Genomic DNA, 27,646 nt, shown 5'->3' on the forward strand with positions numbered 1-27,646 from the left:
TCACCCTACACTCAGCTCCCTCCTCCAGATCATCTATATAAATGGTAAATAGCTGAGGCCTCAGCACCGATCCCTGCGGCACTCCACTAGTCACCAACCGCCAATCAAAATAGCACCTATTGATACCAACACTCTGCCTCCTATTAGACAACGAATCTTCTATCCACGCTAACACCTTACCCCCAACTCCATGCCCCCTAACCTTCTGAAGCAACCTTTTGCGCGGCACCTTACCAAACATCTTTTGAAAGTCGAGAATAGTCGCTAAATACATTTAAGACGTGGGTTGATAGGTTTTTGATAGGCAAGGGGATTAAGGGTTATGGGGAGAGGGCGGGAAAGTGGAACTGAGCCACGACAGATCAGCCATGATCTTATTGAATGGCGGGGCAAGCTCGAAGGGCTAGATGGCCGACTCCTGCTCCTATTTCTTATGTTCTTATGAGAAACACCACATCCACCGGTTCCCCTCTGTCTACCGCACTAGTCACATCCTCATAGAAATCCAACAAATTCGTCAAACACGACTTCCCCTTAACGAATCCATGCTGCGTCTGCTCTATCAAACCATTCCTTTCTAGGTGCCTCGCTATTTCTTCTTTGATGACGGATTCAAGCATTTTTCCAACAACAGATGTTAAACTAACCGACCTATAATTCCCTGCCTTTTGACTGCTACCTTTTTTAAACAGCGGCGTAACGTTAGCCATTTTCCAATCTTCTGGCACTTCCCCAGAATCCAGCGAAGTTTGGTAAATAAGGCATCTACGATCACCTCTGCCATTTCCTTCAGAACCCTGGGATGCATTCCATCTGGTCCTGGGGACTTATCCACCATCAGTCCCGCTAGTCGATCAAGCACTACCTCTCTAGTGACAGTAATCGCATTCAGGCCCTCAACTCCTACCATCCTTCTATCTTTAATATCCGGCAAACTAATTGTGTCCTCCTCCGTGAAGACCGAGGCAAAAAACTTACTTAAGGCCTCAGCCATTTCCTCATCTCCCACCACTAAATCCCCCCTCTCATCCTCTAAGCGTCCAACATTCACTCTAGCCAGCCTCCTCCTCTTTATATATTTGTAAAAACTCCTACTGTCCTTTTTTATATTTAGTGCTAATTTAGCTTCATAGTCTATCCTTCCTTTCTTTATCAACTTAGTCATTCTTTGTTGATTTTTAAACCTCTCCCAATCTTCTACTCGCCCACTACTTTTCCAGACTGGTGAGGGATGACAAGCTCCCAATCCAGAAAGGAATTCGTGCCTAGACTCAGTTTCTTCTGTCACATGTGGGATAAAGAGCAGCAGGACTCCATTACATGGTCCATCGTAATCTCTCACACTCCAATTTAGATGGTGTCCCAGGATTAATGATTTACTAAGTATCAAACGTCACATCTTGACATTGTTTGATCTGAACATGCAATTAAGGCTATTTCAGTACCGTGGTCATTAAGTAACCATACTCATGATCTTTCGGGTCAAACCAAGTAAACAAACTTAAATTACGTTCGGACAAACATGCATTTAATCTTGCTTTGTTCCAGGTTCAATTTGCAGTCTGTGCTAAATTAATTATCTTTAAGGCAGGGCAGTGGCAGGAATACTAAAACTGGTCTCTGCACCCAGGATTAGATAAGAAAAATTCAGGTAGGACTTCCTCTTCTGATCTAAGTCCAGCAAGCTCCTCGGGAGCTTATTCGCTGGATATGCAACAGTTCCCCAAAACAATCTGCTGACATTATTGCCAATGGTCATCTAGGACAGGGATGAGTGCTTCAGGAAATGATTGAATGAATGAAAAAAGGGGGCAAAAGAAATAAGACTTGGATAAAGTTGACAAAGAATAGAAACAATTTTAACCAAATCACTCGATATTTCTTCAGATTTGTAAGAACACTTCTGTCAATCTTGAAAGATCTATCTGAAATAGATGATTGGTTTCCAGTGACTCACTTTGATGGGAGAAAATATCTTCGAATCTTTAGAGATATCTGCATTTAATTTTAATCATAAGCTTTAAGATGATTAACATTATGACCCCTCCCATTTGTCTTTTGATTCGAGTGATGTTGAACTGATGTTAAACACAGCTATCATTTTACCCCAGTAAAGCTAAAACATGAATTAATGCCAGGAGATATCAGTAAAACAGAAATGCAAACACTGGTAACATCACAAAAATCCAACAGACTAATTTATTTAAGAAAATTTGGTCAGGGCAGGACATTACCCAAGATGGAAATGAGTGGGACAGAATGGATAAATCAGAATTAGTCACTTAGACCATGATGAGTTTAGTTTTTAAAGTTGTGCATATCATAGAATCTTACAGTGCAGAAGGAGACTATTCGGCCCATCGAGTCAGCACTGACAACAATCCCACCCAGGTCCTATCCCTGTAAGCCCACATATTTCCCCTGCTAATCCCCCTGACATTAAGGGGCAACTTAGCATGGCCAATTAACCAAACCCACATGTCTTTGGACAGTGGGAGGAAACCGGAGCACCCAGAGGAAACCCACACCAACACAGGGAGAATGTGCAAGCTCCACACAGATAGTCACCTGAGACAGAATTGAACCCGGGTTCCTGGCACTGTGAAGCAACAGAGCTAACCACTGTGCTGTCCATCATAGGGGTCATGTGTTCCACAGTTTGGGGTTGCAGGGAAAATGGTGTGCATTCATTTCAACAGGGAGTCTGCTGTGAATGTCACTACAAATGTAATATCCTCAAGGTCACAGAATGGGCAGCAGTGAGGATATTTAAAGATTATTTTCTCATGTTTATATTCAAATTATTATTTATAACTTGTGTGCACCATTAAGAGGCAGCACGTTGACCATCAATCCAGCTTTCAGGTAAATACATGATCATGATTGACAGCAGTTTGCTAAACAGCTGCCAAGCAGAGCTAATACCTGTTTGTAATTTGTGGATGCAAACAAGTCTTTTTTTGTCATCAGTTGCTTTTGTTTCTTCAACTTAGTTTAATCAAACTGCAATTTGCTCACACACCTACTGCATCTCTGTCAACCGAGCTCGGACGACTGAAGGAGACCACCTGTGGTTTTGTCCTTCACTCGGTCAAACCTACCACTCCCTTGGTGAAGTTCACTTGCATATATATTACTGACTACTGTTCAAGTGTCCTGTTATAAACTTCAAGCTCTGCCTTGATCTCTTGGCTCTTGCCTGTGCAGTTGAAATTGCTCTACAAAACCTGTCATGGCTTCACCGTGCAGGAGAAGGCTGGGACTGGATATTAAAACACACGCAGAGCAAACAACTGCTGATCGGACATAAAAACTTATGGTTAACTGTTAAATAAGACATTAGTGTACTTTTATACTGTTACATTTTGCCAATATAGATCAAATTACAACGATCAAGATTGTGTAGTGTGCAATTTCGATCCTTTTTAAAAGCTAAGAAACCGAGGGAAAGGTTTACCATCTGATAACTAAAATGATATTGAACTTAACACATTTAGAAATAGACCAAAATTCAGATTGGTTATGGCTAACATTGTGCAAACTGATTTTGAAATGTGATTCATTGAGATGTAGCACATCTTGTGGTGTAGATGGAGAGGAGCACAACGGCTTTCAGCACAGTCTTATCAGCTTTAGACTCAGTTTGAATGCAGTCCAGACAGATGGCACAGAAAAATAAATAAAATGAAATTTGTTCTGCCTGATGATTAAGAGGCTTGAGTCAACACAACCCCAGCCTTGTACACATTTTGATGACTCAACAAGTGGTTGGGCTATGAGTTGCAGGATTGTCATCTTTTGTTAAATCCAAAACCAGACTAAGATGTGGAATCGTGAGTTGAGTAATGAGATTTGCTTTGCTTCTGATTATAATTCATATAATGAGCTCAACAAGTAATTCAATATTGAGGAACACAGTGGAAAATGGCTGCTGATTTCAAAGGTCGGCACTTGGTCATGTAATTCCTGACTACACACTACGCTGGTGGGAGGCTGGAACTTCCACTCACTGAAACCCAAGGACACTGACTCTGTCAGGATTGACATCCAACACCATCCACACTCTCAAGACAAACTGCAACACTGTCATCAAACCAGCAGACAAAGGAGGTGCCGTCGTCATACTGAACAGAATGGATTACTGTAAAGAAGTGTACCGACAACTAAACAATGAGGAACACTACAGACAGTTACCCACAGATCCGACCAAAGAACACACTTGTCAACTCAACAATCTGATCAATACCTTTGATCCGGACCTTCAGAGCACCCTCCGTGCTCTCATTCCACGTACTCCCCATATTGGAGATCTCTACTGCCTCCCAAAGATACACAAGACAAACACACCTGGTCATCCCATCGCATTGGGCAATGGGACTCTGTGTGAGAACTTCTCCGGCTACGTTGAGGGCATCCTGAAACCCATTGTACAAAGAACCCCCAGCTTTTGTCGCGACACTACGGACTTCCTACAGAAACTCAGCACACGTGGAGCAGTTGAACCAGGGACACTCCTCGTCACAATGGATGTCTCGGCCCTCTACACTAACATCCCCCTCAACGATGGCATTGCTGCGACTGCCTCAGTACCCAATGCTGACAACTGCCAGTTTCCAGATGCAATTTTACAACTCATCCACTTTATCCTGGACCACAATGTCTTCACCTTCAACAACGAGTTTTTCATCCAGACACACGGAACAGCCATGGGAACCAAATTTGCACCTCAATATGCCAACATCTTCATGCACAGGTTCGAACAAGACTTCTTCAACCGATGGTATACACTAGATACATCGATGACATTTTCTTCCTTTGGCCTCATGGTGAACAATCACTGAAACAACTATATGATGATATCAACAAATTCCACCCCACCATCAGACTCACCATGGACTATTCCCCAGAATCAGTTGCATTCTTGGACACACGCATCTCCATTAAGGACGGTCACCTCAGCACCTCACTGTACCGCAAGCCCACAGACAATCTCTCAATGCTCCACTTCTCCAGCTTCCACCCTAAACATGTTAAAGAAGCCATCCCCTATGGACAAGCCCTCCATATACACAGGATTTGCTCAGATGAGGAGGATTGTAACAGACACCTCCAGATGCTGAAAGATGCCCTCATAAGAGCAGGATATGGCGCTCGATTCATAGATCGACAGTTCCTATGCGCCACAGCGAAAAACAGCACCGATCTCCTCAGAAGACAAACACAGGACACAGTGGACAGAGTACCTTTCGTCGTCAGTACTTCCCCGAAGTGGAGAAGCTACGACATCTTCTCCGGAGTCTTCAACATATCATTGATGAAGACGAACATCTCGCCAGGGCCATCCCCACACCCCCCCTTCTTGCCTTCAGACAACCACGCAACCTCAAACAGACCATTGTTCGCAGCAAACTAGTCATGATGTGGATATGCCGGCGTTGGACTGGGGTAAACACAGTAAAAAGTCTGACAACACCGGGGTTTAGTCCAACCGATTTATTTGATAGTGAGTTTACTATCAAATAAAATCAGTTGGACTAAAACCTGGTGTTGTCAGACTTTTTACCGCAGAAAGAAATTGATAAAGAAGGGTAGGATAAACTATGAAGCTGGGCTAGCGCTTAATATAAAAAAGGATAGCAAGAGTTTTTATAAATACATAAAAAGGAAGAGGCTGGCTAGGGTGAACGTTGGACCCTTAGAGGATGAGAGGGGGGACTTAGTGGTAGGGGACGGGGAAATGGCTGAGGCCCTGAATAACTTTTTTGTTTCGGTCTTCATGGAGGAGGACGTGAATAATTTGCCGGGTGTTAGCGAGGGAAAAATGGTAGGAGTGAAGGGCCTGAATGACATTATTGTTACTAGAGAGGCGGTGCTCGACAGACTGGAGGGACTGATTGTGGACAAGTCCCCAGGACTGGATGGAATGCATCCAAGGGTTCTGAAAGAAATGGCGGAGGTGATAGCGGTTGCCTTGGTGATTATTTTCCAAATGTCGCTGGATTCCGGGGAAGTGCCGGAAGATTGGAAAATGGCTAATGTTACGCCGTTGTTTAAGAAGGGTGGCAGGCAAAAGGCGGGGAATTATAGGCCGGTTAGTTTAACGTCTGTTGTAGGTAAAATGTTAGAATCCGTGATCAAGGAGAAAATAGCGAGGCATCTTGAGGAGAATTGTTTGGTAGAGCAGACGCAGCATGGTTTCATTAAGGGGAAGTCGTGTCTGACAAATTTATTGGAGTTCTATGAGGATGTGTCTAGGGCGGTGGATAGAGGAGAGCCGGTGGATGTGGTCTTTCTTGATTTTCAGAAGGCGTTTGACAAGGTGCCTCACAAGAGGTTATTGCAGAAGGTCAGGGGGCATGGAGTTGGGGGTAGGGTGTTAGCGTGGATAGGGGATTGGCTGTCAAATAGGAGGCAGAGAGTGGGGGTCAATGGGTGCTATTCGGATTGACGGTTGGTGACTAGTGGAGTGCCCCAGGGGTCGGTGCTGGGGCCTCAGCTATTCACCATTTATATAGATGATCTGGAGGAGGGAACCGAGTGTATGGTGTCGAAATTTGCTGATGACACCAAGATTGGTGGAACGGCAAATTGTGTGGAGGGTGTGGAGAGTCTGCAGAAGGATCTAGATAGGCTGGGCGAATGGACCAGGAACTGGTAAATGAAATTTAATGTTGGCAAGTGCGAGGTGGTCCACTTTGGTAGGAATAATGGTAGGAAGGACTATTACTTATGTGGCGAAAAACTGTAGCATGTGACGGTGCAGAGGGACCTCGGGGTCCTTGTGCATGAGTCGCAAAAACCCAGCCTGCATGTGCAGCAGGTGGTCAGGAAGGCAAATGGGATGCTGGCCTTCATAGCGAGGGGGATTGAATATAAAAGTAGGGAGGTCTTGCTGCAGCTGTACAGGGCACTGGTGAGGCCGCAGCTGGAGTACTGTGTGCAGTTTTGGTCGCCGCACTTACGCAAGGATATTTTGGCCTTGGAGGGAGTGCAGAGGAGGTTTACTAGGCTGATTCCGGAGTTGAGGGGGTTGAACTATGAGGAGAGGCTGAATAAACTAGGCTTGTACTCGTTAGAGTTTAGAAGAATGAGGGGAGATCTCATCGAGACGTGTAAGATGTTGAATGGGATGGATAGGATAGAGGTGGAGAGGCTCTTCCTGCTCAGAAAGGACAGTAGGACTAGAGGGCACAGCCTCAGGATAAAGGGGGGTGCGGTTTAGAATGGAGTTGAGGAGGAACTTCTTCACTCAAAGGGTGGTGAATCTCTGGAATTCTCTGCCCGTTGAAGTGGTGGAGGCTGCCTCGCTCAATATTTTTAAGACGCGGGTTGATAGGTTTTTGATAGGCAAGGGGGTTAAGGGTTATGGGGAGGGGGCGAGAATGTGGAACTGAGCCATGACAGATCAGCCATGATCTTATTGAATGGCGGGGCAGGCTCGAAGGGCTGGATGGTCTATTCCTGCTCCTATTTCTTATGTTCTTATTATGTTCTTATGCAGCAAACTACGCAGGCTTCAGGAGAACAGTGACCACAATACCACACAACCCTGCCACAGCAACCTCTGCAAGACACGCCGGATCATCGACATGGATGACATCATCACATGTGAGAATACCATCCACCAGGTACACGGTAAATACTCTTGCAACTCGGCCAACATTGTCTACCTGATACGTTGCAGGAAAGGATGTCCCGAAGCATGGTACATTGGGGAGGCCATGCAGACGCTACGACAACGGATGAATGAACATCGCTCGACAATCACCAGGCAAGACTGTTCCCTTCCTGTTGGCGAACACTTCAGTGGTCATGAGCATTCAGCCTCTGACCTTCGGGTAAGCATTCTCCAAGGTGGCCTTCAAGACACATGACAGTGCAGAGTCGCTGAGCAGAGACTGATAGCCAAGTTCCGCACACGAAGACGGTCTCAACAGGGATCTTGGCTTCATGTCGCACTATTTGTAACCCCCGTGACTTGCCTGGGTTTGCAAAACCTCACTCACTGTACTGTCTGGAGACAATACACATCTCTTTAACCTGTGATCAGTGCTCCTTCCACACACATTGTTAGCCACTTTAAGACTTGAACAGCAAGTTAGGTGTAAAGATTCGCATTCTAATCAGTAATCTGTAAACTGTCTGTGCTTTATATGCTCTGTCTGAGGCCAGAACTCTCCATTCACCTGACGAAGGGGCTAACCCGAAAGCTACTGAATTTACTATCAAATAAATCGGTTGGACTGAAACCTGGTGTTGTCAGACTTTTTACTCTGTCAGGATTCCTAGGATCAGCAGCAGGCTAAATAGGATGCAAAGACAGATGGAAAATTGTGGAATGGAGTGGAACATAGATATAACCTCCACATTGAAAGGGCTTTATCCATACAAACGAATGAGCAGACTGTGATATGAGGGATGCATTGATGGCTGCAGAAAGCAAAGGGTAAACTTGAACATTTTTCAGTGGTTGATTTTGAGGCTCTGCTAGCAGAAGCCAAGAGAGATTCTATTGTTGGAGAGGCTGTGAAGAAACCATTAAAATGACAGAAAGAGTGTGCTGGAAAGTCTCAGCAGGTTTGGCAGCATTTATGGAGAAAGAAACAGAGTTAACGTTTCAAGGACAATATGACTCTTGTTCGGGTTTGATCAGATTTTTTTCTAGCACTTTGTTTTTGCTTCACATTTCCAGCATCTGCAGTAAACACTCTGATCCATGGGGAAGGAAGTGGCTTTGATTGTGACAGGCACCACTACAACCTAAGGATTGTTTTACAACATCAAAACAGGTTTAATGACCATACAAGTGCATCATCAACTGAATAACAGGCAAGTGCAATGAAGTGCAAAGAAGCCTAATCCTGAAGCCTATCTTAATATTCAAACTGTGCCATTTGGGTGTTATCAAATGGCACTATGTTCTCTGCCCCAGAAACACTTTAATCAAGCACGTTTCACTTGTCTCCTGCAATGCATGTTCGCACATGCAAGTCTCACGTCCTGGATCCTTGTTCTTTTCCACTTACTATTATTACCATCCACAGCAAGAAGCCTGGCAGATTGTGACTGCAGGATCTGGATACCATTGCAGCCAATTAATACAATTCAATTCTCCAACAGGAGGAGACAGCACTTAATGTCAGGAAATGATATATGAGGGCCACAAGGTAAGGAATTGTAGACACCTGCATATAAACTCAAGAAGCACTGACAAGAATTGGAACCAAATCGGGTCAGGTAAGTGGAAATGAAGATACAGCAGTCAGTGTGCCTTCAGTGGATTTGTATACCTTTTAACATGTGATGTTTCTGTATTGTCTTCAATCTCTCCACCAACAATCATATCCCTCACAAGAATCCACATAACATCAGTTCAAACAAGAATGCAGCTCATACAGACTCAAGCTAAGAACCATTCGTTCCTACAGAGATTTTTGTAAGCCAGGACAAACAAGAACAGGACAATGTTCATCAAAAGATGCAGTCTCCACTACTTCGGGCAACAATGGCCAAATTTAACAGTCATTCACCCTCCCTCATTCATTCAGAAACAGCGAATCCAAGAGATTGGTTGAGGTTGAAAATAGTGAAGAAGAACTGACTCTTGCATTAAGTGGAGTACAAGGAAGTGAGAATGTACAGATGACAGTGTGGAGCCTGAGGTAGCTGAGTGGAGGCAATGAGATATCAGCCTGGGGTTACAGATTACCCAGATGACGACTTCAGGGACCCTGCTAGAAAATGAAGGACTTGAACAGGGCATCAAAACATTTGTAGATTCTGCAAAGCCTGCCTGAAACTGTGCAGCAGGTGGCTAGACCAGCTGTGAAGTCCACTGTTATACTGTGTGTCAATTTCTAGAAGTTCCAACATTACTGCAATGTAATCTGGCAGAAATGACAGTTGTATGAACATCTGCAAATCTACCCGCCACTTCCTGCATGATCCAGGCATGTTAATCAATTCAACGCTGAAGCACAGAGCGCCTCAGGTCTTGGCAAGCCACTTATACAGACCCCCTCATTAACCAGATTTCAAAGTGTACAGGACAGCATCCCATAAGGCAACAAGATATATGCCTGAGTCTCTCTACCAGGGACTTTAAGATCTTTCTGCTGCTGTGTAACCAGGCCTCTGTTCTCATTACCTGTGCAATTGTGGCTATACGTGAATGACGAGGCTGCTTTTCTTCAGGGGTGCTGTACACAAGAACTCTCTATCATCTCACTTCAGAAACATTCAACTTTGCAGATCCAGATTGCCAAGGGGCCTGTGACAAAGGGCATAGGATTTTGCATCCTATGAATCCTAGAATCATGCCATCTCCAGCCTCAGAGGCTCCTCATAGTTTCGAGCAGCTGTCTACTCTCCAGGCCTCAGAGGGCATGCAGGCCAAATGTTGGAATAGGTCAGAGGGAAAGACTGCCTGGTCACAAGAGATATGGATGCATCACCAGAATTACAGATTCAAGGAATGTTTGGTGATTGGTTACTTTAGGACAATGGAGAATAGGTACTGTGCTAATGGTGAAGCTCGATTATTATGAGGAGCAAGGTTTCATTTAGAAAATAGAGAGGTTAGTAAGAGAAAGCTGTGCTCAGATCAGCTGACACTCCCAACAAATAGTGCTGTTCGCAGCTGTGAAGGTGTTGCAAATGGGTTTAGTTTTATAACAGGATGAGCCAGTGCACCTGCTTCACTGAAATGGAGCTGAATTCACATGCAGAAAATGTGCCAATCATTGGATCATGGGAGCTTACAACACAGAAAGAGGCCATTTAGCTCATCAGGCCTGAACTGGGTCCCATTCCAGGACTTGTTGGCAATGAAAGAACCCAGCCACTGGTGTAGGCAAGCCAGCATGTAACAATGCCAGTCTCACACCCAGATAAATCTGGTTGTGAAACTACTTGCTAACTTCATAAATGATAGTTGAGTGATCAGGTGAAGATCTGTTGAGTACAATGATGAAAAAGCATGTAAAAAATAACTCCAATCAACCCCAAGATATTGTCAAAAGTCTGCACAACCCAATTTCACATTTAGAATACTCCCTTTAAACAGCTACTTCTGCCTTGATGAGTTAATCCTGGTACCTGTATGTATTATAATGCATCACAAAATCTGATGTGGGTATGCCGGCGTTGGACTGGCGTAAACACAGTAAAAAGTCTGACAACACCAGGTTTTAGTCCAACCTATTTATTTGATAATATTCTCACAGATGAGAAGACAATTCAGACTGTATGCTTCTACAGTCAACATTCATATTTGCCAAATTTATGGTGGGTTGTTTCTGGGAAAAGGACCCCAAGTAGATCTAGACTCAACCCCAATCTCACACATCTAAGAGGAATCCCAAATGACATAATAGGTGGAATTTTACAAGAATGATCTAAGGTCTCGATTTTACCATTGCGTTACTCCCATTTTCGGGCGTAAAAACTTGGTAAAGTCGGGCATGAGGCCATTAACATGATCCATGTCCGCGTCTGCGCACTTTACCAAGGCCCAGAAAATGGCCACAATTCACAGGTGCACTGGTGATTTAAATGCATTGGCATGCATTTCAATTGAATTAATGGTCTGCCTGCTCAACTTTACCTGCATTTCCCCCATTACCATCACGTTTGCCTGTCTAGATTTGGCGCAAAACAGACATGCTCGGTAAAGGTCTGTTTTGGGCATTCCAGCTCCTGAAGAAGTTCAGAGCTTCCAACGGCTCTCTGACTCAGATCAGTGGTAGTGGGAGGGAGGGAGGTGGGTCCGATCATTCTTTGGTGGGGGGCCCAATCATTCTCTGGTGGGGGTGGTGGGGGGGGGAGAAAGACAGGGAAGGGGAGTCTACAGCCATCCGTGGGTGATCAATGGGGAGGGGGTTGGGGGGTCAGGGGGTCACAAACAGTCTAGGTAGCGGGGGGTGGGGCAATGTCTGTGGGGGCCATCGCTCCCACTTTTTGCTCCTGGGCCGCTTTATCCTCAGTAGTGCGTTTTTCAAATTACTTTCTAACTGCACACGCACAGTTCAGAGCTCCCATCGTTTCAGGCATGATAAGCCCCACCCACAGCGCGATTCAGACACATGATTTTTTTTCTCCAGGCTGAGTGCGCATGAGAACAATTTTCCAAATTGGATATGAATTGCGCCCAGATTCAGCATTTAGAATGAAAATGGTAAAATCGGCCCCAAATGTCAAGTTAGCGTGAAAATGGGAGAGTTCCTGATCTGTTTTGATGCCCAATCTTATGCAATGAGTCATTGAAAAAATGCGTTAGACCGTTCCTAGCTACTGCAGGCAGTGAACTGGGCTTAATTCACCAGCCGGCCTATAAAGGGAGCTATTGCACATGTGTAAACTTCTAATGTTGCGCATGTGCTATTATAACAGTAGGGGTCTGGCAGGCACAGAGACAGCTGACAGGCACAGAGAGCGCTGACAGGCAGCTTCAACCAGCCCCTGCCTCACTATTGCAGAGGCCCGCAGCTGATCACAAACCCCACAATGCATGGGCATCCAGCCCCCCACCCCCCCACACAGACTGATGATGCCCGCCCTTCCTCCATCCGTTCCAGTTGTAAAGTGGCAACGAGTCCCCTGATTGGGCTGCCCCCTTTCATTCCCCGCCCCATCGGCCCTGCCCCTTCAAGCTCAGCCCCATAGGCCCTGCTCCTGGCACTGACCAGTGGGAATTGCCCAGGTCTCTGGTGGACACCATGCATTTGCCCTCAGCCTCCCTGGGGAGGCCTCAACGTCCTCCAGTTCCACTGGTGAGGCCAAAACGACTATTCCCTGCTCGTGGAGAGTAGGTGTTTTCCTCGCCAGAGAGAACCTCTCCCGGCGAGGCCATAAAGGCAAGTGAGTCTGGACGATTGAATGCTGGGCTCGCTAAACACAAGCAACTCAGTATTATAATGTATTTAGATAAATTATTCAGCCTCATCCATTTCTAGAGAGCCAGAAATCCAACTCTCATAAAATCGCGAGAGCTGAGGAATCGGGCATGACCCTGATTTCTCAGCTCACACGTGATTTTACCAGGTTGCCCTAACTTCAAACCACCATTTCTGGGTCTTGGCTTCCTATTTATATCTTACAAATTTCTAGAAGGTCTATTGAAATCCCAGTCACAATGTGTTTGAGCCAGGAAGCATTGAAGTGCTAACAGTTTTAGCAGATCAACATGTGTGTGGCTGGGATGAAATCTAGCTGAGTCCAAAGCTCAAAATACAACAAAACAGAAGTAGTTCCACAGAAAGGATCAGGGAGGCGATGAGAAAGAAACTTGAAACACCACATCGGTGTGTTGTTCCTCAGAGGCTGGTGTTAAAAATGACAAACTCTCAATTTGTATTCAGCTTTTACAAAAGCTGACCTTAAAAGTTCTCCATGCCATCAAGCTTGTGACGCTATTGTACCTTTAAAAAATGTACTTTTTGAAATCATGTTCTCTGCAGTTCAAAAGCGGTTATTTTTATTATTGCCAAGCTGTCTGTTAAAAGATCTTTTATTGTGTGGTTTATGGGAGGTTTTGTTTATTTTTTATTCTGGGCCTCAGGTACTTACTGGGATTTATGATGATCTTGTATTGTTAGGGGGAAGAATGATTGATTGGACAGATGACAGGTGGTCTTTCATTTTCAGTTCGGCTGCAGTTTTAGTTTAGAAGGTATTTGGACATCAGATTTAAACGCAGTGCTTTTCCCTCTCTCTCTCTCCCTGGTATTGGAAATTCTGCTGGCCAGTTGGAAGCAAGGCTTCTTGTCTTCCTGGGGTGAAAATTCTGCTGTTGGTGATTTGCTAGTTAGTACCTCGAGCCTCTCTCTCTCGCTGATTTTTGGGAAGCTGTTCTCACTTCAGGCTTGTCTATGTGTACATCAAGAGAACTGCAGCATCCAACCAAGGGACTAAATTTCAGCATCACATGAGCATTCTTATTTTCTGTGTTAAACCTTGGCAGGTGGACGTTGATAGAGAAGTTTGTTTGATTGGAGTATTTCATATATTTGTCATGGTTATACAATATCATGGTGGTTTTCTCCTTGTTTATAATTGGTAAAAGTTATTGGTATATGTTCACTGTATCTTTAAATAAACTTTATTTGATAAAAGCTCCCTGGTGGGTCAGTTGAATCATATCTGAATTGAAACATCTCATGCTCACCCTAACCAAATTCAAATTAGTTAGGCAGAATTTACAAACCACTTTGAAGTGTCTGACCTGAATTATAACAAGCCATATAACCATTCTCCTGTGTGCGCATTCTTTTCAATCAGTGATCCATTTCTGTACCCCATTTCCACCAGTGCTTGCTTAATGCAATCTGATCCTGAAACTTCATATTTTTTCAAGAACTTCTCAAAACCCAGTATCACAATTTTTTGGACATTGAGAAACTTGTGTTGAAAAAATGTCCCATGTCTACAGTCATAGAGGTTTGCAGCATGGAAACAGGCCCTTTGGCCCAACTTGTCCATGCTCCCCTTTTTTTAAACCCCGAAGCTCGTCCCAATTGCCTGCATTTGGCCCATATTCCTCTATACCTATCTTACCCATGTAACTGCCTAAATGCTTTTTAAAAGATAAAATTGTACCTGCATCTACTACTACCTCTGGCAAATTGTTCCACCACTCACCCCACTTTCTGTATGAAAAAATTGCTGCTTTGGACACTTCTGTATCTCTCCTCTCTCACCTTAATCCTATGCCCTCTAGTTTTAGGCTCTCCTACCTTTGGGGAAAGATATTGACTATCTAGCTGATCTATACCCCTCATTATTTTATAGACATCATAAGGTCACCCCTCAGCCTTCTACACTTCAGACAAAAAAGTCCCAGCCAATCCAAGCTTTCCTTATAACTCAAACCATCCAATCCTGGTAGCATCCAAGTAAAATTTTCTGCATTCTTTCAGGTTTAATAATATCCTTTCTAAAATAGGGTGACCAGAACTGTACACAGTATTCCAAGCGTGGCCTTACCAATGTCTTGTACAACTTCAACAACAGGTCCCAACTCCTGTATTCAATGTTTTGACCAATGAAACCAAGCACGCTGAATGCCTTCACCGCTCTGTCCACCTGTGACTCCACTTTCAATGAGTTATGAACATGTAGCCCTAGATCTCTTTGTTCCGTAACTCTCCCCAACACGCTACCATTAACTGAGCCTAGTTTGCTGTCTCTTCCTACATCTGATCACTGTTGGTTTAATATCCTTTTTCTATTTTCAGTGCAATCTGTGCAGGCACCTTCATATTTGAGCATACATTTTAACAATAGTGAAAGCCAGCTTGTGAGGTAGGTTAGTTCCTTGGCTCTGGATAAGAAATATTGTCAGTGAGTCTCGTCATTGAGGACACCCTTTAAGTTCTGGATACAAATGGGTTGTATTTCAGGACACATTCTGCACATTCCTAGCCCATATACACCTTCTTGACAATAATGAAGATCCATAATCCAAATGCTAACCTTGTAAACAGGACTTGGTAATCACCATGTGCTTTGCTGTTCTGGTGTTGAATCTGCCTTCTGGATAAAACGGAATAATATTGGACTACTGACAGTGGGTTCATATTGACAATTCACTTTAATGGAAATTTTAGTCTCAGGAAGAGGTAATATTCGTGGGTTTGTGTTTCAATCTTGCTAGCAATTCAATGTGGGAAACTGTAGCTTTGGTCCATGTTGGGAGAGGGCGGGAATGTGGAACTGAGCCACGACAGATCAGCCATGATCTTATTGAATGGCGGGGCAGGCTCGAAGGGCTAGATGGCCTACTCCTGCTCCTATTTCTTATGCCTTCTTAGGCTGTGCTATAACAGTACCTTGCAGAGTGACCTGACCTTGACGTACACGTAATGAAGGTCCGGTATTTATCCGCCAGCTACTCACTCAACACAGCAGAAAAATGTTAGGACTGATGCAGTCAGGTTTTAGTGACTTTTTGGTGGTATGATAAGTTATAATTACTGCTAAATAACCCGATTCCTGTGAACATTTAATTTGTGTCCTTTCTCCTTTATCGGTCTCTTAATCCTATTTTTATTTCCCTCTCTATTTCACTGATCTTACATGAGTTAACAATAAATTAAGTCTAATTTATTCTGCTTGGTTTAGACTTTAGACTCTGTGTGGTTTGGTGAGGTTTCTTCAGTTGAATTGGTTGAAGAGCAACACTGTTGTTTGCCCTGCTCACATATGCTACAGAGCTCCAGAGTGGATGCCACACAAAGTTATCTCTACATACCTTGAGTTGCTGCTCAAATGCCCATAAATAGTTTGTGAACACAGCAATATGACCAACACTGAGTACAGTCAACTCCCACCTTTCACAGGAAGTGCCATTCCCATGAAATCTTGAATACGACAAAAATCGCAAATAGGGAAGATGATTTGGAATAGGACTCCAATAGGTAGGTTCCAGCTGCACGAGGACAACATTGGTTTGGGCAGAATTGTGGTGATGTGGTATATAACAGTGGGGAACTTCTGAGCAATACATTGGTGAAGAACCCACCCGTCAGTTCAGTTCAAGGTCCCATCTTTATTCCTGACACGCCCACCCAGATTTTTAAAAACAGGCCCTCTAGTCCTGACATATCAGCAACCTTTCTGATTGAGATGGAAACTCTGATTTGCCATGGCGAAAGAGGCAGTGCTTCAACATGAATAAATCATGGATAACTGAACATAGCTCACACAATGGGCGCTGTAGTATATAGAATACAAAGCACAGGCAAGTGAAAACACAAACCTGGAAGGCGCATGCTTGACTTCGAAGTCTGGGCCAATAAAACATAGCACTTACATGCAGACATAGATATTAACTGAAATCGAGAGGCACGGGTGACATAGCGGTTAGCAGTGCTATCTCACAGCACAGACCTCCAGTGATTGTGTAGAATTTGCATGTTCTCAGTGTCTGCATGGGAATGTTGTCGGTGCAGGCTCGATGGGTCAAATGGTCTCCTTCTGCACTGTAGGGGCTTCTACCATTCTGTGTAACATTTAACTCACACACCAGGTCACAAATTGACAGTTCATGCCACTCTCAACATAAGAAATACGAGCAGTAGGTCATCTAGCCCTTTGAGCCTGCCCCGCCATTCAATAAGATCATGGCTGATCTGCAGTGGATCAGTTCCACTTTGCTGCTTTCTCCCCATAACCCTTAATTCCCTTGTCTATCAGAAACCTATCTACCTGTGACTTAAATATATTCAACGAGGTAGCCTCCACCACTTCAATGGGCAGCGAATTCCAGAGATTCACCACCCTTTGAGTGAAGAAGTTCCTCCTCAACTCCATTCGAAATTGCCCCCGCTCCCTTATTTTGAGGCTGTGCCCTCTAGTTCTGGTTCTAGTTCAACAAGTCAAGATTAAGGAGTTCCAGTGTCTCTATCTTCCTAATTACATCCTCCTAACACACTGTTCTTCTGTCAATGCATTCTAACTAGATCTAGTTAACTTCCCTTCAACGGATGTGTGTAATAACAGCTATTTATAGGGGTGAGTTACGGCCTTCTTTTTTTTATCTCTATCCAGTACATTCATAATACAAGCCTACTTGATTTACTAAATAACCATTGCTTAATCCCTTCTGTTGCATAGTTAATAAGGTGATAAGGTAATGTTTGGACTCAGTAACCTTCAATTAACAATATTAAAAAACAAAGGGTTACCTGGTTATCACATTGCTATTTGTGGGATGTGTTGCCATAATTCTTTCATTGTAACAGTGATTCATTTCAAGTACTTTGGAATTTCCTGAGGTTGTGAAAGGTATGATATAAACGCAAGTCGTTCTGTCTTTCTTTTTACTGCTCCAAGTCTCACCTTGTATAGTCTAGGTTTAACTATGTTTGGCCAGCTGATTTATGATATTTCAGTGGGGTCTTTGTACTCAAAAGAATAGCAACAGAATTTTAAAAGCTTCCAATGGCCATTCTATCCAAAATGCCTACACTTAGAGTTTCAACTTGATTATCCTGCACTCCCCTGTACCTCACACCCAAAAAAGACAATACTTTATTGAATTTATTTTGCTTCCTATCCCAATATGCTTGGTTGTTTTGTGGCCTTATTTTACTGTCTGGTCTGGTTCACCACCATGGCTTCCAGCAACTGTCTTTGTATCCTTGTGCTGACTTGCTGCTGCACCTGATATGACATGGGTGAATCATTCCTGCAGTTCTTCATTTCCAGCCTCTAGAACCTTCTTGGGTTTGAACAGTGCTTTCAAACTGCCTAAAAAGAAAATGCTGCATCATCACAAATTTCCATTGATCGTAGGAAAGCAATCTTTACCAGTTCTGTTAGGCTTGAAAAATTCACAATGCTCAGCATAGCCTTCCTTGCACAAAAGCTTTTAATGTTACTGTTGTGGGAAATAAAGAAACGATGGGTGGTTTGCAGGTGGTGGGGGGCAGTCATCTCTTGCACAATGCCACATTAAACTAGACAACAAATGGCGTAATCAGAGACATGAGGGAATTCAGAGAGGTAGGTTTGACATTAACCCTGTGGATATGTACACACTTCAATCATTCAAAATGATACTTCATGCAGTCCTTCAACCCCACAAAATCACTCAAAGTACTTGTAAACTTTTAAATAAAGCAGATGAATTGGTGAGCTGTGCCAACCAGTGTACATGTGTACTAAATTCCTACTCAGCTGTGTAGCACAACTTGCGATATAAGTACAATGATTTCACTACAGGTACTGCAAGTGAGGTTTTTCAGTTGATCAGGGTGACATTAAGTCATTGCAGCAAATCACTTGCCCCAATTATGAGTTTTCAACGTACAAAATCAATTCAGTTTGAAAATAATCAAATTAAACCTAATTTTGTCAAACCTTGATTTATTACTGGATGAGATTTGAGAACACCTAAATCAGCAACAGAAGTTCAGAATAATCGCATTGAAAATTACAACAGCAGATTATAGCCTTCTCCAGTTTAATTTAGGAACTCTCAAAGATGTGAAATAAATCACAGTTCTGTTCCAAAAACAGTTGTGAATCTATTGGGAATGTGATGGCCGACAGGTTCTGTAGCATCAGAAAATGATATAACCTAGCTTTACTTATACAAGTTTTTCTCTTTCTTCTTTGAATGAACGAATGTTACTTCAATTGCAGAATGTTGTGCCCATACACTTAGTTGTGACGGAGTGCCGGACTTCCAGAACTGTACACTGGCCATGACTGAGCATGAAGGTGGGTGGCCAAATTCCAGGCCGCTGACAGTTACTATTAAAACTGCTGCAAGCAGGCACAACAGGTTGTTGAAAGCTGTCCCTATGTTGCACCACAAACCCATAGCTGAACACATGGTCCCTACTTGAGTATTTCTTACAGTGGCTCGGGTTTACAGGCTCTAGCCTCCCACCAGCAAGTGGCTCTACATGCTGCGTTCCTAAGTGCACTACTGTGTCATCTGCTTCGTAAAACATATGCAGCATACTTAAATTCACTTCTTTCATAGATTATGCTGTGCTGTTTATGTTTGATATGGCTTTACCATATGTATCAGCCTTTGCTCACACAAAAACAAAAATAGTGTCAAGAAAATAGTCACAGCCTCAGAAAATCTCATATGTAAAGTTCATCCACCACGGGCAGTAGTGGTTAGCATTGCTGCCACATAGCACCAGGGTCCTGGATTTAATTCCGGCCTCGGGTTAGTGTTTGTAGATGATGGTCTATTTATTCTGTGCCTATGTGCCTCTCTCCACTTCACCTGACGCAGGAGCAGCTCTCTGAAAGCTTGTGATTTCAAATAAATCCACTGGACTATAACCTGGAGTCGTGTGACCTCTCATCTTGTCTATGTAGAGTTTTCACCTCCTCCCCATGTCTGCATGGGTTTCCTCTGGGTGCTCTGGTTTTCTCCCACTGTCTGAAGATGAGAGAGTTAGGTTGACCGGCCATCCTAAATTGTCACTTGGTGTCAGGGGGATTAGCGAGGTAAATACATGGAGTTACAGGGATAGGGCTTGGGTGGGATTATTGTTGGCGCAGGCTCGATTGGCGAAATGGCCTTCTTCTGTATTGTAGGGATTCTATGCTTCGCTGGGGTATAAACCCAGAGTTTTTACATGCATGGAATAATTAAATCTGGGATTCCAGAATTTCCGTCACATTTACAATTAAATGGCCTTTTGATACAAAATGAAACACTAAGGCTTTGCTTTTGAAACGCAAATGAGCCAAGTAACATGCATCTGTTGTAACTTGAGCGTGAGTCACTTTGGGTTCAGTTTCTCCCGTGCTGTCCTTTCTGACTTTTCTACTTCAACGTCACAAACTAGAACTCAAGACTACAAGAGTCCACATTTGCATTTTCATAGAGATTCCCCTAAAGATTCTACCTTCCAAATCCCTTAACCTCCCCATTTTATTGCTTTTGTAGTCTCCTTCACATGCTCATAAACCTCTTCCTTCTCTCTGACAGTGGTTTGCCCCTTTTTCCCGATGTTCTGCTCCACCTGTGGCTTAGCAGCTCTGTTTGTTTTCAAAAACCTAAAACAGCAGTTACTTCAATCATGTCTTCCCTTTCTTCCAAACTGCTTTTTAATTTTTCTTCCTCGCTCTCTACATTTAAGAAAGGTTGAGTGAGGAGATGGGACTTTTTTTTCTCTGGGAAAATGACAAATGAGACTTAGAATCAGGTTTTTAAAACTATTCAAATGGTCAATAGTACAGATTGGAGAAACAGTTTTCACTTGTCTTCAAATGATAGAGCAAAGGGACCTGAATCAGATAGCAACTAAAAGATCCAGTAAAAAATCAAGATGGAATGTTTTTGTGCAGGGAGTGGTCAGGATGGAGTGGTTGAAGCCGATAGTATTGACAAATTGATCTGTAATGTACTTAAGAAAGAAACGGAAAGGGAAGAACTAAAAACAGAATATTCTGGAAATACTCAACAGGTCTGACAACTCCCCAGTTCTTGTGAAAGGCCATTGGTCTTAGTATTTATCAATTCAGAAATATTAATTCAGTCACTTTCAACACAGATGCTGTCAGGCCTGATGAGAATTTCTACAATGTTTTGCTAATAATTCAGATTTCCAGCATCTACAGTGTCACAGAATCATAGAATTGTTACATACAGGATAAGGCCATTTGGTCCATATCTGCACTGGCTCTCCAAATGAGTATCATGACTTAGTGTCATTCCTTGTACCCCAGTACATAACTTGAATAGAAACAATCATCTTAACTGCCTTGATTAAACTTGCCTCCACCACACTTCTAGGCAGTGTATTCCAGACCCCAACCTCTGATTGTTTGAAAAAGCTTTTTCTCACGTCATACTTGCTTCTTGTACAAATCATTTTAAATCTGTACCCTCTTGTTCTTGATCCTTCTTACGAGCAGGAATCGTTTCCCCCCAGCTACTCTTCCAAGTCTCCTCGTGATTTTGAACATTTAAGAACATAAAAAATAGGAGCAGGAGTAGGCCATCCAGCCCTTCGAGCCTGCCCCGCCATTCAATAAGATCATGGCTGATCTGTCGTGGCTCAGTTCCACATTCCCGCCCTCTCCCCATAACCCTTAATCCCCTCGTTTATCAAAAACCCATCAACCCGCGTCTTAAAAATATTTAGCGAGGCAGCCTCCACCACCTTATATCCGCATAGCCTTCTTCCCTCCAAGGAAAAAAGACCCAACCTCTCCAGTCTATAAGAACTTTTTAGCAGAACGTTTAGAAAGCAGTGGCAGGATCAGACAGAGTCAGCATGGATTTATGAAGGGGAAATCATACTTGACAAATCAGTTGGAATTGTTTGAAGATCTAACTATAGAGTTGACAAGGGGAAACCAGTAGATGTGGTATATTTGGGCTTTCAGAAAGCTTTTGACAAAGTCCCGCATAAGAGATTATCGTGCAAGATTAAAGTGCATGGGTTGGAGGAAGTGTATTGAGATCAATAGAAAACTGGTTGGCAGAGAAGAAACAAAGAGATGGAATTAATGGGTGCTTTACAAATTGGCAGGCAGTAACTAGTGGGGTGTCAAAGGGATCGGTGCTAGGACCCTAGCTATTCACAATATATATGAATGATTTGAATCAGGAAACAAAATGTAACATCTCAAAGTTTGCAGATGATGCCAAGTTGGGTGAGAGGGTGAACTGTGACAAGGATGCAGAGATTCTTCAGAATGATCTGGACAAGTTGGGTGAGTGGAGTGGGCAAATCAATGGCAGATGCAGTATAATTTGACTAAGTGTGAGGTTATTCATTTTGGAAGCAAAAACAAGAAGGCAGATTATTACCTGAATGGCTGTAAGTTAGGAGAGGGGAGTGTGCGCAGCGGGATCTGTATGTCCTTGTGCACCAGTCGCTGAGGGTAAGCAAGCAGGTGCAGCAGACGGTGAAGGCGGCAAATGGCATATTGGCTTTCATTGCAAGAGGTTTTGAGTACAGGGGCAGGGATGTGTTGTTGCAACTTTACAGGGCCTTGGTGGGGCCACACCTAGAGTATTGTGTGCAATTTTAGACTCCTTTTCTGAGGAAGGATGTTCTTGCTCTCGAGCGAGTGCAACAAAGGTTTACCAGGCTGATTCTGCGAATGGCAGGACTGATGTATGAGGAAAGATTGGCTAGGTTAGTTTTGTTTTTGCTGGAGTGCAGACAAATGAGGGGGGATCTCATCCAGACATAAAATTCTCACAGGTCTTGACAGGATAGATGCAGGGAGGATGTTCTCAGTGGTGGAGGAATCCAGAACCGGGGTCACAGTCTGAAGATTCAGGGTAGATCATTTAGGACAGTGGTGAGGAGACATTTCTTCACCCAAAGTGTGGTGAACCTGTGGAATTCATTATCACAGGAAATAGTTGATGCCAAAATATTGAATGCATTCAAGAGGTGGCTGGATATAGCACTTGAGGCAAATGGGATCAAAGGTTATGGGAAAAAAACAGGATTAGACTATTGAATTGGATGATCAGCCATGATCTGAATGAATGGAGGAGCAGACTCAAAGGGCCAAACGGCCTCCCCCTGCTCCTAAGTTTCTACGGCCATAACTGAAGTTTCTTATCTCTGGAGCCATTCTTGTAAAACTCTTCTGCACTCTCTCCAACGCATTCACATCTTTGCTATACTGTGGCGCCTAGAGCTGCACACAATAATCCAGTTGAGGTACGGCATGGTGGCACTGTGGTTAGCACTGCTGTCGCACAGCGCCAGGGACCTGGGTTCAATTCCTGGCTTGGGTCACTGTGTGGAGTCTGCACATTCTCCGTGTCTGCGTGAATTTCTTCTGGACGTTCTGATTTTCTCCCACAAGTGTAAAATGTTGTGCTGTTTAGGTGCTTTGGCCATGCTAAATTCTCCCTCAATGTACCCAAACAGACGTCGGAGTATAGCAACAAAGGGATTTTAACAGTAACTTCATTGCAGTGATAATGAAAACCTATTTGTGATAATAATGAATAAACTAGTGCCTTATAAGTTCAGCATAACCTCCTTGCTCTTGCCCTCTTAATAAAGCCCAGGATACCATATTCTTCATTAACTCTCCATCTCTTCTACGACCTTCAGTGATCAATGCACATATACACTCAAGTCATCCTGATCTTGCATCCCCTTCAGAATTTTAGCCTTTATTTTGTATTGTTTATGTTCCTATCAAAATGCATTATCTCACAGTTCTCCACATTGAACTTCATCTGCCACCTATCTGCCAATTCCATCAACTCGTCTGTGTCTTTTTGAAGTTCTATACTTGCAGTTCACAATATTTTCAAATTTTGTGTCATATGCATACTTTGAAATTGTCCCCTGCACACCAAGGTCTAGATTGTTAATATATATCAAGAAATGCAAGGGTCCCAATACCAACCCCACTACAAACCAGCCTGAAAAATTTCAACTCTTACTCTCCATTTACTATTATTCAGCCAATTTTGTATCCACATTGCTACTAATCCTTTTATTTCTTTTCTCAAGTCTGCTGAAAATAGATAAGTCCCCTGGGCCGGATGGGATTTACCCTAGGATTCTCAGGGAGGCTAGGGAGGAGATTGCAGTGCCTTTGGCTTTGATCTTCATGTCGTCATTGGCTATAGGTAGTGCCGGAAGACTGGAGGATCGCAAATGTTGTCCCCTTGTTCAAGAAGGGGAGTAGAGACCATCCTGGGAATTATAGACCAGTGAGCCTTACTTCTGTTGTGGGCAAAGTTTTGGAAAGAATTATAAGGGATAGGATTTATAATCATCTAGAGAGAAATAAGTTGATTAGGGATAGTCAACATGGTTTTGTGAAGGGTAGGTCGTGCCTCACAAACCTTAGAGTTTTTTGAAAAGGTGACCAAAGAAGGGGATAAGGGTAAGGCAGTTGACGTGGTGTATATGGATTTTAGTAAAGCGTTTGATAAGGTTTCCCATAGTAGGCTACTGCAGAAAATGTAGATGCATGGGATTGAGGGTGATTTAGCAGTTTGGATCAGGAATTGGCTAGCTGATAGAAGACAGAGGGTGGTGGTTGATGGGAAATATTCAACCTGGAGTTCAGTTACAAGTGGTCTACCTCAGGGATCTGTTTTGGGGCCACTGCTGTTTGACATTTTTATAAATGACTTAGATGAGGGTGTAGAAGGTTGGGTTCGTAAATTTGCTGACGACATCAAAGTCGGAGGAGTAGTAGACAGTGAGGATGGATGTTACAGTTTGCAGAGGGACATAGATAAGCTGCAGAGCTGGGCTGAGAGGCTGCAAATGGAGTTTAATGTGGAAAAGTGTGAGGTGATTCACTTTGGTAAGAGTAACAGGAGTATAGAATACAGGGCTAATGGAAGGACTCCTGGTAGTGTCAACGAGCAGAGAGATCTCGGTGTACATGTGCATAGATCCCTGAAAGTTGGCATCCAGGTTGATAAGGTTGTTAAGAAGGCGTATGGTGCATTAGCTTTTATTGGTAGAGGGATTGAATTTCGGAGCCGTGAGGTCATGTTGCAACTGTACAAAACTCTGGTGCAGCCGCACTTGGAGTATTGCGTACAGTTCTGGTCGCCGCATTATAAGAAGGATGTGGAGGCATTGGAAAGGGTGCAGAGGAGGTTTACCAGGATGTTGCCTGGTGTGGTGGGAAGGTCTTATGAGGAAAGGCTGAGGAACGTGAGGTTGTTTTTGTTAGAAAGAAGAAGGTTGAGAGGTGACCTAATTGAGGCATACAAGATGATCAGAGGGGTTATAGCGAGAGCCTTTTTCCTCAGATGGTGACGGCTAACACGAGGGGACATAGCTTTAAATTAAGGGGTGGTAATTACAGGACGGATGTCAGAGGTAGGTTCTTTACTCAGAGGGTAGTAAGGGCGTGGAATGCCCTGCCTGCAGCAGTTGTGGACTCACCAACTTTAAGGGCATTCAAATGGTCAGTGCATAGGCAAATGGATAACCTTGGAATAGTTTAGGTTAGAGGGCCATTAGATTGGTTCCACTCATCGGCGCAACATCGACGGCCAAAGGGCCTGTACTGCTCTGTAATGTTCTGTGGCACTGTATTGGCTGCCTTCTGAAAGTCCATGAACACCTCATCAACAGCATTACCCTCATCGATCTTTTTTCTTACCTTCTCAAAAGCCACCAGCAAAAAGTTAGTTAAACATGATTTCCACTTTAGAATCCATGTTGGCTCATCCTTGTCAATCCACACTTTTCCATGTGACCTCTAATTCTATCCCAAATAATTGTTTCTGGAAGCTTGTCCACCTCTGATGCTAATCTGACAGGCCTGTAATTGCTGGGGTTATTCTTACAACCTTTTTTGAACAATGGCGTAACATCTGTAATTCTCCAGTCCTCTGGCACCTCCCCTGAGCCTAGAGAAGACTGGAAGATTATGAACAGTGCCCGTGATTTCCATTCTCACTTCCTTCAATGCCCTCAGGTTCATCTCATCTGATCCCGGTGTCTTGTCAACTTTCAATACTGTCAGTCTATTTAATACTTCCTCTTCATCAATTTTGAATCCTTCTAGGGATAGAGTTTCCTCATCTGTTTCTGTGTTCTAGGTTGCACCCACTTCCTTGATAAAGATGGATGCAATCATTTAATACCTTAGCAATGCTTCCAGCTTCCACGTGTAAATTCCCTTTGAGGTCCCTAATTGGCTCTGCTCCTCCTTTTACAATTTATATGCCTATAGAAGAATTTTGCTTTCATGTTTGAAAACAGATAAATATGGGGAGCAGGATACAAAGAATTAAATCAGAGTAGGAGGAAGCTTGAGAGGCATACAAACAGCAACACAGGTCACTTGGCCAACTGGTCTGTTTCTTTCCTGCAGATTCTGTGTAAATCAGTGTTCTCCATCCAGTAAGGTGCTTTGAGGACCCTCTTTATGTGCAGAACGTAACAGGAATAAATGTGATTATAACGGATATGTTAATTGTTATTCTAAGTGAGAGTGGAATGAGCAAATTGCACCTGTTCCAGGCCAATACCATTGCATCACTGAACGTGAGAAGCTGAACCACCAGAGAGAGGATACCAGAAATCTACTTAAAAAGAAAATGCTCTGATGATGCACGAGAGAAGCTTGGTGGCGAGTGGTCCTCTGACACGTCTCCCTCTCTGGAGAAGCATTTGGTCCTCTGTTCAGCAGTCCCATCGGCAAGGCAAGAATTGAAAGATTTATTGCAACCTGTCAAACATTATTTCCCTAGGCAGGAAACGCTAGTGTTCAGTGACATTAGCACCCGTTCAGTGTGAGCAAGATGTCATAGCAACCCAGTGAGATTTTGACCAGAAAGCAAAGCTTTGTCTTACTTACGATGCACAAGTAAGCAACGTGATGACAATAATAGTTAGATGCTCTTACAGAATTGGCCACTACCTGTAGGCAATTGTACATGTGTCCTTGTACTCCTGGAGCTTCACACACACCATGTTCAGGAACTGGTCAGAGTACGCACTCAGGTCATGCATTAGGTTCACCAGGTCCTGCATTGACTTCTCCACGACCACAGTGCTCTGGAGGGCAACAAAAAGAACAACATCTTATCAATCAAAATGTCATACTTGGGGAATAATACAATAAACTGCACTTTAAGTTAAAACATGCAAAGTTACCCCATCCTAAATTCTTGTACTGGTGTCACCTCCTAGATCTGTCAATTCCATGCTGGCTGAAACACCAATGTGGAATTAGTGTGACATTTCATTTCTTTCTCTCTTGCCTCCTCACAATAGCACAGTACAGAACAGGAGGTCACTGCAACTTGGAATTGTGATTCAGTTACAGCTTCAAAGAAGGGCCTTAGACAAAAGCAAACCACTGAATTGTTAAGTGGATACAATTACTCTTGTAACATCACATACAATAAAAGCATCAGATTTAGTTGAGTGAATATCTTGATCCTTGAGTCAGTAGATTTTTTAAAAAGGTCTTGGTGGATCATCACTTCGATTTGTGAATTATCCCTGTTAGTCAAATTCTTTCTGTTAACAGTTTTTAAACAGGAATTTTCTTTAAATGTAGTCTGAGGAAGGAACTATATGCATAAGAAAAATGAAGTGTTTGTTTTTATTTGTGTTATGAGATCCTAACTAATCGCATCAAGTGGGGAGGTTGATAACTCCAAGTCCCAATGGATCCTGCAGACTGATGGCAGGCAGCGGAT

The 27,646-nt window shown here is 43.3% G+C and overlaps 1 protein-coding gene across 1 annotated transcript in view; it reads right to left on the reverse strand.

The window, feature by feature from the left end:
- exoc4 (exocyst complex component 4) overlaps window positions 1-27,646 on the reverse strand; it is a 544,546-nt gene that overhangs the window by 77,238 nt on the left and 439,662 nt on the right. The window contains exon 11 of the mRNA XM_080207649.1: window positions 26,860-26,996. Within this exon, the coding sequence (XP_080063775.1) occupies window positions 26,860-26,996 (137 nt within the window). The remainder of the gene's footprint in view (window positions 1-26,859; window positions 26,997-27,646) is intronic.

Source organism: Carcharhinus amblyrhynchos, chromosome 19 (assembly GCF_965287045.1).
Source record: "Carcharhinus amblyrhynchos chromosome 19, sCarAmb.v2.hapA, whole genome shotgun sequence".
Lineage (NCBI taxonomy): Eukaryota > Metazoa > Chordata > Chondrichthyes > Carcharhiniformes > Carcharhinidae > Carcharhinus > Carcharhinus amblyrhynchos.